Consider the following 12,874-nt stretch of genomic DNA (forward strand, 5'->3'; position numbering starts at 1 on the left):
GCAGATATCTTTTTGATATTTCCCTTCCAATTTAAATGTTAGAGCTGCATCTTGTATATATCATGAGCTCCAACTACTGAGATTCTATTTTTAGGTCTTACTAACTAAACATTTATCAATCAAAATATTCCTTTGAGAACTATGAAACAGAGAATATGAAAATTGTAGAACATTTAAAAATAGACAAATACAAGAAGAAGTAGACATCGAATTATATCACTGTTTTATGTTACCTGAGCACAGGGCAGGTGCAAACACTGGAAGGATTCTAACAGTAACTCATAACTAACACCAAGGTATTTTCTGTATCACCAGCTCTTAGATGCATGACTGTTTGGAAGATTAGGCTAAAATGAGTTATAAATGGGAAAAGAAGCTCCTCCTTCATGAAAGCCTTTCACCTCTAGATTCCCACAGCATCTTGGGCCCAATTCTGGTATAGTCCTGATTATCTGTGCTGTTGAAACTTTTTACATGCCTGTCTCTCCTACTAGACTGTATGCTTTGTGAGGCAAGGCAATGTATTTGCCTAATCTTCGCATCCATACTTCTAGCACAATCCCTGCTATGTAGCAGGTGGTCAGTATCTATTTCTTTCTTTTTTTGTTTTTGAGACGGAGTCTTGCTCTGTTGCCAGGCTGGAGTGCAGTGGCACAATCTCGGCTCACGGGTTCAAGTGATTCTGCTGCCATTTCATGGGTCCAAGTGATTCTGCTGCCTCAGCCTCCCGAGTAGCTGGGACTACTGGCGCACGCCACCACACCCGGCTAATTTTTGTTTTTTTGTTTTTTTGAGACGGGGTCTCGCTCTGTCGCCCAGGCTGGAGTGCAGGGGCACGATCTTGGCTCACTGCAAGCTCTGCCTTTCGGGTTCACACCATTCTTCTGCCTCAGCCTCCTGAGTAGCTGGGACTACAGGCGTCCACCACCATGCTCAGCTAATTTTTTCTATTTTTTAGTAGAGATGGGGTTTCACTGTGTTAGCCAGGATGGTCTCAATCTCCTGAACTCATGATCTGCTCGCCTCGGCCTCCCAAAGTGCTGGGATTACAGGCGTGAGCCACCGTGCCCGGCCAATTTTTGTATTTTTAGTAGAGACAAGGTTTCACCGTGTTAGCCAGGATGGTCTCGATCTCTTGACTTCATGATCTGCCCGCCTCAGCCTCCCAAAGTGCTGGGTTTACAGGCATGAGCCACCGCGCCTGGCCTCTATTTCTAACGATCAGCACAGAAGGAGCTCTCGGGAATTACTTACTCCAGGAGTAACCTGGTGACAGTCCGTGAGAATTCACCTCAGCTCTGTCTCCGCAGCCACAGCCTTGTCACCCAGAGGGCAAAGCGGCACACACAGTGTGTCCAAAGACTACAAAAATGTAATGGATATCTAGAACAGAAGTCAAAGGGATTCTGCGTGGGAAAGGTGATCCAATTTGCAGAGTGAATTATAATCATCATAGGGACAGGAAAACACAGCCAGCGAAAGGGGAGGAAAAAAAAAAAAGCCATCTGAACACAATAGGGAGGAACAGATTATCAGTTTCACTCCCTTCCTCAGGAGCAACAGTTGCAGAGCTTGGGAAGTGTCCTGTGCTAAAAGCAAGTGGTTTGTATTAAGAGTAATGTAGTTTTGCCACTTGCTTGGAATAAAAGAAGACTGAAGGGAAACCCCTCTGCCGTGGGCTCCCGGAGGGCAGCTGCTGTGTCTCACCCATGTGTGCAACCCTCTATTGGACATGGAGGTTCTTGGATCCAGAAGGTCCTTTGGAAATATTTTCTTTTTGTTGTTGTTGTTTTTTTAGATGCAGTCTCACTCTGTCACCCAGGCTGGAGTGCGGTGGTGCGATCTCGGCTCACCGAAACCTCACGCCTCCCTGGTTCAAGCGATTCTCCTGCCTCGGCCTCCTGAGTAGCTGAGACTACAGGTGCACACCACCATGTCCGGCTAATTTTTTGTATTTTTAGTAGAGATGTGGTTTCGCCATGTTTGGCCAGGCTGGTTTTGAACTCCTGATCTCAGGTATCTGCCCACCTCGGTCTCCCAAAGTGCTGGGATTACAGGCATGAGCCACCATGCCCGGCCCCCTTTGTAAATATTTTCTGAAATAATGTATTAAATAGCAGGTAGCTGAATACTGTCCCAACTATCAAAACATCTTTATATTCTATGTGATCAGACACTCAAGACAACCAACAAATGGAATTGAGCTTGAATTTTCACACTCATAACTTTTTTGTTTTTGAGACAGTCTCTCTCTGTCACTCAGGCTGGAGTGCAACAGCAAGATAATGGCTCACTGCAGCCTTGATATCCCAGGCTCAGGTGATCCTCTCACCTCAGGCTCCCAAGTGGCTTGGACTACAGGTGCTAACACCACCTCCAGCTAAGTTTTGTATTTTTTGTAGAGATAGGTTTCGCTATGTTGCCCAGCCTGGTCTCGAAATCCTGGGCTCAAGCGATCCACCCAGCTTGGCCTGTAAGTGTTAGAATTACTGGTGTGAGCCATCATACCCAGCCTGGAACTTATATTTGACACAAAAGCCTCCAGAACAATAGTTACGAACATTAGACTTTCACTTTTTCGACTGCTTATGCCTCTGTACTACTCACTCTAATTTACTGTATTGTAACCACTCAATATGCTTAATAATGCCACACTACAGAAATCTATTTACATCTTCCTTTGCTAAATGAGGTCTGATCCAACCTCATGGAGCACTTTCAGGGCAAAGGATGGAAGTCTTCTCAAAAGAGTAGCATTGCTGTGGCAGGTGACTATCAGACAACAGATTTTTCTCTTTCCCACCAATTCTAAGTCATCACCTTGTCTTTATAGTTTTTGAATATCATATTTAACATCTAGGAGTCTTTTAGCTAAATTTGTTGGGCTAAGATTTAAAATAACATTTCAGAATAAACAAACACAGAAGCTAGAAAGCCCTCTGTACCTTCACTTAGCGTTGGTTCACAGAAATAGATTAACACGGCCAGGTACAATGGCTCATGCCTGTAATCCCAGCACTTTGGGAGGCCGAGTGGGCGGATCACAAGGTCAAGAGATTGAGACCATCCTGGCCAACATGGTGAAACCCCATCTCTATTAAAAATACAAAAATTAGTTGGGTGTGGTGGCACGTGCCTGTAGTACCTAGCTACTTGGGAGGCTGAGGCAGGAGAATCGCTTGAACCCGGGAGGCAGAGGTTGCAGTGAGCTGAGATTGTGCCACTACACTCCAGCCTGGTGACAGAGCAAAACTCTGTCTCAAAAAAAAAAAAAAAAAAGAAAAAGAAAAAGAAAGAAAGAAATAGATTTCTTTCTATGGTAATGCACTGGCATTACCAGTGCCCAATGATTAACACGTTAACAAAGTCAGTATAGAAAATGCCTACGGAAACACATTTAAAACAGAAGGAAAAGGCCCAGACTATAACGGTGGTAAAGACATTCTATCTTAATGAATTTAAATCAAATGCATCATAAAGAGTTTGCATATCACCTACATTTAACTAGACACATCTAGATATTGCCCAACAATACCTAAAGCATTAAACTTAAAATTTTGTAATCAAAGGAATTTGGCACGTAAAAAAGAGTGACAAGCCCAACATGGCACAAGAGCTGTGAGCTCCTCCACCTTTATCTTCAAAGGTGCAAAAAGAATATTCCCAGTCATTTCCAAGAAAACTCCCTACAGACTTTACACGAAGTTCACACTACATGACTTCCGTTTAAAACCCAGCACTTCTTTATAATTTTCAGAAAGTTTGTAGTTATTGTTTTAAAATATCTTACCTTTGTGGATGGTGATATCAAAACAAGAGAAGAAAAGCTGCAAGTTTGGACACATTTTGTGTCTGTTGCAATCAAATTTGAGTAAGCCGAGAGGCCTGCCACAAGAATAAAAAGTCAACTAAAATGAAATTTGTATTCACCAATCAAGAGCTCTAACCTGATACAGGATGGGACGCATAGCAAGGCGGGTAAGGTTGAAAAATTTAGCAGCCAGATGATGAGGAAGCAGCCCGGGCGCGGTGGCCTGTCCAGTTACAAAACTGAAGTGACACACAACTAACGATGACATTTCAGAACAAGGAAGGCCTAATGGGTTTTAGCAGAAATATATCAGATATATGGCAGGCCAACTTTATAGGGTTGAGGCTTGAACTTCATGCAACACTTGAGCATGCACCTGAGCTAACGACTGTGCTTAACACTGGAGATCACAGACAGGCAATCTTAGCTTTGAGGGATGCAAGCCCCAGTGCATGGGGACAGGGAGGTGTGGCACTGGCACAGGAAGGAAAACAAGGAGAAATAATATTATTGAACATCGCACTTGGGCCAGGCCCTCAATGGCAGCTGCACGTATTTTTTTTCTTTAATCTTTTTTTTCTTTCTTTAATCTTTAATCAGGGCAGGGTAGGTATTATTGGTTCCATTTTTAGAGAAGAAAAATGCAGAGGTTGACAGAGGTGAGTAACTTGCCCAACTAGTAAGTGAGAGGTACAAATAAGCAAATGGTTGCAAAGGCAGCGTGATGAGGGCTGTTACTAGGGGAATTCTGGAGGGCCAGGGAGCCTACATACAGGAAGGGACACCCAAGATGAATCCTAAAGGCTGACTAGATATTCCATAGGAAAACCCAACAGAAAGGAGGGAAAGGACCATTTCAAGGAAAAGGGAACACCACATCTGCATATATGACCCCAAACATCATTGAATAAGTGGTTGAAAATGGCTGGACAACTGGCTCCAAGAGTTGTATCAGTTACATGTTACTGTGTAACAAACTCTGAAACTTAATGGCTTATAACTACAACCATTTTATTTGTTCACAATTCTGTGGGTCAGCAAATTTGGCTGAGCTCAGCCAGGTGGCTCTTCTGCTGGTCTGACCTGGGATAATTCACATAGCTGTGGTCATTTGGTGGCTCAGCTATGGCTGGATGGCCTCAGTCACATGCCTGGTGGCTGGTGCCAGGCTGCTGGTTAGGCACTTCTCACCATGAAGTCTTTCATCCTCACAGAGGCCACCTCAGGCTTCTCAGATGGTGGCAGCATTCCAAGAGGGTGAATGTGGAATCTGCAAGGTCTCTTAAGGTAGACCTCATTTGTAAGTTAGGCAGTGTCCTTTCTGTTACATTCTCTGAGTCAAAGCAAGTCACAAGGCAAGCCCAGATCCAAGGGGTGGGGAAAAAAACTCTACCTCTTGATGGGAAGAGACTCAAAGAACTTGTGATCATTTTTGATCCACCTCAAGGGAGAAGTGGCAAGAGGTGAGTCTGCAGAGGCAGGAGAGGTCAGCAGTGCCAATCATGGTGCGCTGTTAATCCCCATGTTTAGGAGTTTCAATTTCATCCTAAAACAATGAGGAGCTACAGAAGACTATTGAGGGGAAGTGTGACGTGATCAGATTTGCATCAGGATTGTCTGGATGGCAAGGAGGAATACAGACTCAAAGGGAACAAGATTAGAAGCAGCAAAACTCCTTACGGGGCTGTTGTAACTGTCCCAATAAGAGATGATGACAGCCCTGGGGACTGACACAAGAGGCAGGAGGACTGCGAGATGAAGAGCTGACCCTGACAACTGGCAGCTGCCTGGACCAGGGACCTGGGACAGAGTCTAGGATGAATGTATGCTCTGGCTTGGGTCACTGGGCAGAGGAGGTGGTACCCACGAAATTTGGAATATAAAGAGAAGGAGGGCAGGTTTTGAGCTTGGAGAGAAGGGATTACAGGCATGAGCCACTGCACCTGGCCATGAGTTCAGCTTTAAACAGGTGTTTAAGGTACCTGAGGCTTGGCCTCTGTAAGCCAGGTCTTCTCTTCTGAGAAGCAATGATGATGCTCACAGTGTTCACCTCATAGGGGTTCTTAGCAGCAGCAGCAACAGCAGCAGCAGCAGTGCCTAGAGAGGCTGCAAGGCCAACCTCAGGGGAAGGCAGTGCTATGACCTTGAAAACTTCACCATATACAGTAGATATCCCTTATCCATGATTTCACTTTCCTTGGTTTTAGTTACCCCCAGTACAGTACAATAAGATATTCTGAGAGAGAGAGAGGGAGAAACCCTTTTGTTACAGTGTATGTTATAATTGTTCTATTTTATTATCATTGTTGTTAGTCTCCTACTGTGCCTAATTTATAGATTAACTTTATCATAGATATGCATATATAGGGAAAAACATAGCATATATAGGGTTTGATACTATCTGAGGCTTTAGGTATCTACTGTGGGGGCTTGGAATATATCCTCCTTGGATAAGGGGGGAAGCACTGTACATTTCTTTGAACCTCAGTTTCTTTCTTTTCTTTTTCCTTTTTCTTTCTTTTCTTTCTTTCTTTTTTTTTTTTTTGAGACACAGTCTTGCTCTCTCGCCTACCCTGGAGTGCAGTGGCGTGATCTCAGCTCACTGAAACCTCCGCCTCCTGGGTTCAGGCGTGAGCCACTACGCCTGGCTGAACCTCAGTTTCAGTAACTGTAAACTTAGGTTAATGACAGCTACATGGCCAGGTGGTTCAAGATGTCTACAGAGTAATGGGCACATGGTGCTGCCCCTTCCTCCCTTCTTGCTCTCCCAGCCCCCAGCCCACGCCTTCATCCTTGAACCATGCTCTTCTCCCTGCCCGGCTGGTCTTCCTAAACTATAACATCTACAAAGGCAGGACCACACCTTATTCAAGTTACACCCTTGAATAAATTGAGCTGAACCAGAAAGCGCAGAGGAAGAGGAAAATTAGACTTATGTGAGACCTCACAAGTAACCAAGACAATGCTTGAGACATGTCAAGGACTTCGCATTACTTAAAACAAAATGATGCAATGTGCTGCAGATTATTCAAGGTTGGCTGATGGCATCGGTCTACGAATGTAAGTCTACACTGCCAATCCTGTGGTATCTAAATTCTCAACAAATATGCCACATTGGTTTTATTTATTTATTTTGAGACGGAGTCTCACTCTGTCGCCCAGGCTGGAGTGCAGTGGTGTGATCTCAGCTCACTGCAAGCTCCGCCTCCTGGGTTCATGCCATTCTCCCGCCTCAGCCTCCGAGTAGCTGGGACTACAGGCGCCCGCCACCACGCCCGGCTAGTTTTTTGTATTTTTTAGTAGAGACGGGGTTTCACCGTGTTAGCCAGGATGGTCTCGATCTCCTGACCTCGTGATCCGCCCGCCTCGGCCTCCCAAAGTGCTGGGATTACAGACATGAGCCACCACGCCCAGCCTCATGGCACCTTTTCTAGACATCCAACTTGCAGTGGTGTGTTACAGGTTGCTTGTATTTAATTTGCACTACAATATTATTGTTTTATAACAAGGAAGTCATCATCAAATCATCTTCAGCCATTTTTCAGCTCCAACCCTGCAATAAATTAGAGATATTGATAATGATAGTGGTGCCAGCTAACAGTTTTTGAGCCCTTATCATATGCCAGGAACTGTCATAAATAAGCACCTAATGCGCATTAACTCACTTCCTGGTAACAGCAATCCCATGAGGCAGGCATTACCATTATGTTTACTTTACAGATGAGAAAACTGAAGCACAGACAGGTTACCACAACATGCCCTGGGGCACAGAACTACCGGAACCAGGTTTTGATCTCAGGCAGCAAGCCTCTAGTTTCTGCTTCTAACTACCACGTTATAATCCTCTGTGTGGTTTACTGTATGTCATCTCCCAGTGTGAACATGTCTCACATTTCTCAACTTTACATCCAACTGTCAATGATCTAGACATGTGATAATTTAGCTTTTTTTTTTTTTTTTGAGACAGGGTTTCACTCTTTCACTCAGGCTGGAGGGCCATGGTGCAATCACAGCTCAATGCAATGTCGACCTCACAGGCTCAGGTGATCCTCCCACCTCAGCCTCCCGGGTAACTGGGCCCACAGGCACACACCACCATGCCCGGCTAATTTTTCTATTTTTTGTATAGACAGGGTTTCACTGTGCTGTCCAGGCTGGTCTCAAACTCCTGAACTCAAGTGATCTGCCCTCCTTGGCCCCCCAAAGTGCTGGGACCACAGGCGTGAACCATTGCGCCTGACACGATAATCCAGATTCTGAATTACCCACAAGTTGTTTTTCCTTCCCAGTTTATCTGTGTTGAGTAGATGCTCCTCTCAGTGAATATAACTCTCTGTTGGAGTCTTTAGTAAAGTTTAGAGATGAGGGAAAATGTATTATTCTAATGTGTTTTTAAAGCAAAGACTAGAAGTTTAAACTAATGACAAATTGAAATGTGAGGATTTCCTGAACTCTTGCTGCTCATGCTGCTAAACGAGTGTGTGTTCAGTGGAGAATTACCTGTCTACTCATTTAGCAGATGGAGTCATTTCTGTAAGCATCGCCGCATTGGGGCACCAGAGTCTGGATCCTCAGATGAGGATCTCAGAGCCAAGGCCCCAGTTCTAGTGCTTATTCCAAGCCAACTTTTTTCATTTAAAAAACAGCTTTATGGGCCCAGTGCAGTGGCTCATGCCTATAATCCCAACACTTTGGGAGGTCAAGGTGGGTGGATCACCTGAGGTCAGGAGTTCGAAACCAGCCTGGCTATCACGGTGGAACCCCGTCTTGACTAAAAATACAAAAATTAGCTGGGCGTGGTGGCGTATGCCTGTAGTCTCAGCTACTTGGTAGGCTGAGGCACGAGAATCACTTGAACCCAGGAGGCAGAGGTTGCAGTGAGCTGAGATTTTACCACTGCACTCCAGCCTGGACGACAGAGCGAGAAAATAAAAATAAAACAACAAAAGAAACAGCTTTACGGACATGTAACTAGCATACAATAATCTGCACATATTTAAAGTGTACAAATTTGATTTTTTTTGGCCATATGTATAAACCTGTGAAACCACCGTCACAGCCAAGACAGTACACAGACCTATCATCCCCAAAGTGCTCCTGTGCCTGTCTAATCTCTCCCTCTTCCCCTCCATGCCCACTGTCAGTGGTCTGCTTCCTGTCATTACATATTAGTTTGTATATAAATAGAATAGTTTGTATATATAAAGTTTTATATAAATAGAATCAAGCAGTATGTATTATACTTGTTTATCCTGGCTTCTTTCACTTCTCACAATTATTTCAGCATTCATCCATGTTGTTATGGGTATTCATAGGTCATTCCTTTTTATCGCAAAGTAATACTCCATTGTATAGATAACCACCGTTTGAGAATGTATTCACCTATTAATGGCATCTGAATTGTTTCCCAGTCTGGGCTATTATAAATAAAGCAGTTATAGACATTCAGGACTAGGTTCTGTATGGAATATATGCTTTCTTTTTTCTTGGCCAAATACTTAGGAGTGGGATTGCCAGATCTCACAGTAGGCATTTGTTTAACTTTATAAGAAACTGCCTGCTGGGCATGGTGGTTCACGCCTGGAATCCCAGCACTTTGGGAGGCCAAGGTGGGCGGATTGTCTGAGGTCAGGAGTTCAAGACCAGCCTGGCCAACGTGGCAAAACCCCATCTCTACTAAAAGTTAAAAAAAAAATTAGCCAGGTGTGGTGGTACACACTTGTAGTCCCAGCTACTCAGGAAGCTGAGGCAGGAGAATCACTTGATCCCAGTGAAGTAGAACAGGCTTTTCCTAATTTTCCTGTGGCTTTTTCTTTCCACCTGAGGTGTCTGGTGAAGGGGGCCCTCTAACTACCTTAGGTTTGGCTCGGGTCACTAGAGTCTTATAGTAAGTTGCCAGACAAGGCTGGAACCATTTGGAGCATGTTTGGACTGCGATCATCCAGGAACTGATGTATGGGAACTGATCTGGATGCCCAGGCTGTCCTCCAACTGTGGTCACTACCCTAAATACATGGCCAATCATTTCCCTATCTATTGTCCCCTTGGCCGGCCAGCCGACATTAAAAGAAGGCCATTCCACTTCACACAGAACCCTCAGTCTTTGGGGGGACAACTTAATTCCATAATCCCCAGCAAAACCTTTCTTAAAATTCTTTAACATGCACTCCAGTTTCGATGCTTTTCCTCCCATCCCGCCCTTTGCGATGCACACTCACTTTCACTTTCGTTCCAGACTGACCAGACTGGGTCCTAGTACGGGAGTTTCAGGTGTTGCTTAGCTAGGAGAGTACCTTACTCCTGCCACAGACTGCTGCAGCCATGGGGCAGCTCCTGTCAGCCGTATGCGATGCCCTAGTTCTGGTCAATCCCACACTTGCCTCAGAGCACACAGTCCATGCTAAGAGATCTGTCTCCCCATGTCACGCCCCGTACTGGTCCCTCCCAGAACCATCTCTTTCACACTCTTTCACACACCTCACTGCTCCCAGTTCCCAATCCTTAGTCAAGGCGGCAAGCCACTCTTGCCACTTTTGGTTTCTTTCCTGACCAACTTAGCAAGCCATTCTCACGTCCTGCATTGGCTAAGGTGTAAGTTTCATCCGAATCGGTTAGCTACTCTCACTGTCCCCAGCCCCTCTGGGTCTAGGCAACATGGCGAAACCCTGTCATCCAAATTGGTGAGCTATTCTCGCCATCCCCAGCCCCTGCTGGAACCATCCTGCAACCCCTTTATAGGTTCCATTGCGCTGTCTGGGAAAGACACCAGGATGCGGGAAAGCCGATCTCCTTTCTGGGCTGAAGTCCTCCTGTTGGTACCAAAGTCCCAGGCCTCCCTTGACCTGGGGCTCCAGTCCCACAGGCAAGGCAGACAGAAAATCTGCCATCTCCAATCCTGGACGAGCCCCCAGAAAATGTAGTGGGAAATCAGAGAACTGGAACGATCGATGGGGTTCAGGAGGATTTAGTTAAGGTGTACACTAGCTCAGTGGACTTGCATCCAGAAAATCTGAGCACCAAACAAAGAAGGCAAGTGCCTTTTATGCATCTTGAGGCGGTAAATATGTGAGGCAGGAAGCAAGCATACAGAAGTGAGAATAAAGGCCATTACCATCTTGTGATATTCTTCTGACATGCCTTACATCTTAAGAAAAACATGTTTTGCAGCTTAAGCTTATCTGCCTTGTGAACTTGCAGCTGTGTGGGAAAAACAGGAATTTACAGAATTTACAAAATATGTGGAGGTTAGATAAGGTTAATGTTTCACACAAGGAAAATTAATATTCTTTCTTAAGTCTAACTTCAGTCAGGGGGTGGTTACTTAAAGCCTTTCAGTCTGGGCCTAAACAGCATTCTTATTAAAGAAACTATCATTATTTCTATTACTATTAATGCTATTGTTACCTTAATTATCATTTTTCTACTTCACTGGGAGGCAGAGGTTGCAGTGAGCTGAGATTGTGCCACTGTACTCCAGCCTGGAAGACAGAGCAAGACTCCATCTCAAAAAAAAAAAAAAAGAAAGAAAGAAAGAAAGAAAGAAACTGCCAACCTGTTTTTCAATGTGTTTGTATCATTTTACCTTCCTATCAGCAGGGATGAGAGTTCTAGTTCCTGCACATCATGGCTAATGTTTGGTATGGTCAACCTTTCTAATTTTGGCCATTCACATGGGCATGTAGTGGTATCATACCACCACTGTGTAAGTTGTAGAACATGAACATGGGGACTGCCGGTTTCATCTGCACTGCCCTGATGACTGATAACATTGAGAATTTTTCACATGCTTATTTGCTATTCATCTATCTTCTTTGATGATCTGTTTGTTCAGATCTCTTGCCCATTTTTAAAACTGGGTTATTTCCTTCCAGGTGAGTTTGAGACATCTGTCTTCCAGCTACAATACCTTTATCAGGCAAATGCTTTTCGAATATTTCTTCCCAGTGAGTAACTTGTGTTTTCATTCTCCTAAAACTGTCTTTTAAACAGTAAAAGTTTCATTTTGATGAAGTTCAATTTATTGATTTTTTTTCTTTATACCTAGATTGTGCTCTTGGTGTCCCATCTATGAAATCTTTGCCTCACCCAAGGTCACAAAGATTTTTCTCCTGTGTTTTCTTCTAGAAGTTTTATAATTTTATGTTTTACCTTTAGATCTCTGATCTATTTTGAGTTAATTTTTGTGTACGACATGAGGCATGGGTCAAAGTTCATTTTGGGCACATGGATAACCAATTGCACCAGCACCATTTATTGAAAAGACTATCCTTTCTCTACCAAATTGCCTTTGTACCTGTGTCAAAATCCAGTTGTTTTTTTAAGTAAGAAATGAATGTGGGGTGGCCGGGTGCAGTGGCTCACGCCTATAATCCCAGCACTTTGGGAGGCTGAGATGGGCAGATCACGAGGTCAGGAGATTGAGACCGTCCTGGCTAACACGGTGAAACTCTGACTCTACTGAAAAAAATACAAAGAAAATTAGCCAGGTGTGGTGGCGGGCACCTGTAGTCCCAGCTACTCGGGAGGCTGAGGCAGGAGAATGGCGTGAATCTGGGAGGCGGAGCTTGTAGTGAGCCGAGATCAAGCTGCTGCACTCCAGCCTGGGCGACAGAGTGAGACTCTGTCTCAAAAAAAAAAAAATGAATGTGGGATTTAATCAAACGCTTTTTCTGCATCTACTAAGATGATCATATGGTTTTTCTTTTTCACCCTGTTAACATGGTGAGTTGCATTAATTTTTGATTATCAAGCCATTTGGCATTTCCTGGGATGAACCCTACTGGTTATGTGTAATATTTGCTGTACTTTGAATGTGTCCCCCAGATTTCATGTGCTGGAAACTTAGTTTCCAAATTCACATGTTGACAGCATTTGAAGGTAGCCTTTGGGAGAATTATAAGATCATCAGGGTGGGGTCCCCATGATAGGACTGGTGACTTTATAAGAAGAGGAAGACAGCCCTGAGCTGACAGGCTCTTTGCCTTGCTTCACGTCACGATCCAGCAGGAAGGCCCTAACCGGATGCCAGTACCATGCTCTCGGACTCATTAGGTACATACCTGA

General features: G+C 44.4%; 1 protein-coding gene across 4 annotated transcripts in view; it reads right to left on the reverse strand.

Moving 5' to 3' along the window:
• PPARA (peroxisome proliferator activated receptor alpha) overlaps positions 1 to 12,874 on the reverse strand; it is a 97,857-nt gene that overhangs the window by 45,689 nt on the left and 39,294 nt on the right. The window contains exon 1 of one of the 4 annotated variants that reach the window (XM_033233588.1): positions 10,923 to 11,139. The exons of the other annotated variants lie outside the window; for them this stretch is intronic. Coding sequence (XP_033089479.1) covers positions 10,923 to 10,946 — 24 coding nt within the window. The 5' untranslated portion in view covers positions 10,947 to 11,139. Of the gene's footprint in view, positions 1 to 10,922; positions 11,140 to 12,874 lie in introns of those variants that run through there. 4 annotated transcript variants of the gene reach the window in all.

The sequence above is a fragment of the Trachypithecus francoisi genome, unplaced genomic scaffold, assembly GCF_009764315.1.
Source record: "Trachypithecus francoisi isolate TF-2019V2 unplaced genomic scaffold, Tfra_2.0 Lachesis_group14, whole genome shotgun sequence".
Taxonomy (NCBI): domain Eukaryota; kingdom Metazoa; phylum Chordata; class Mammalia; order Primates; family Cercopithecidae; genus Trachypithecus; species Trachypithecus francoisi.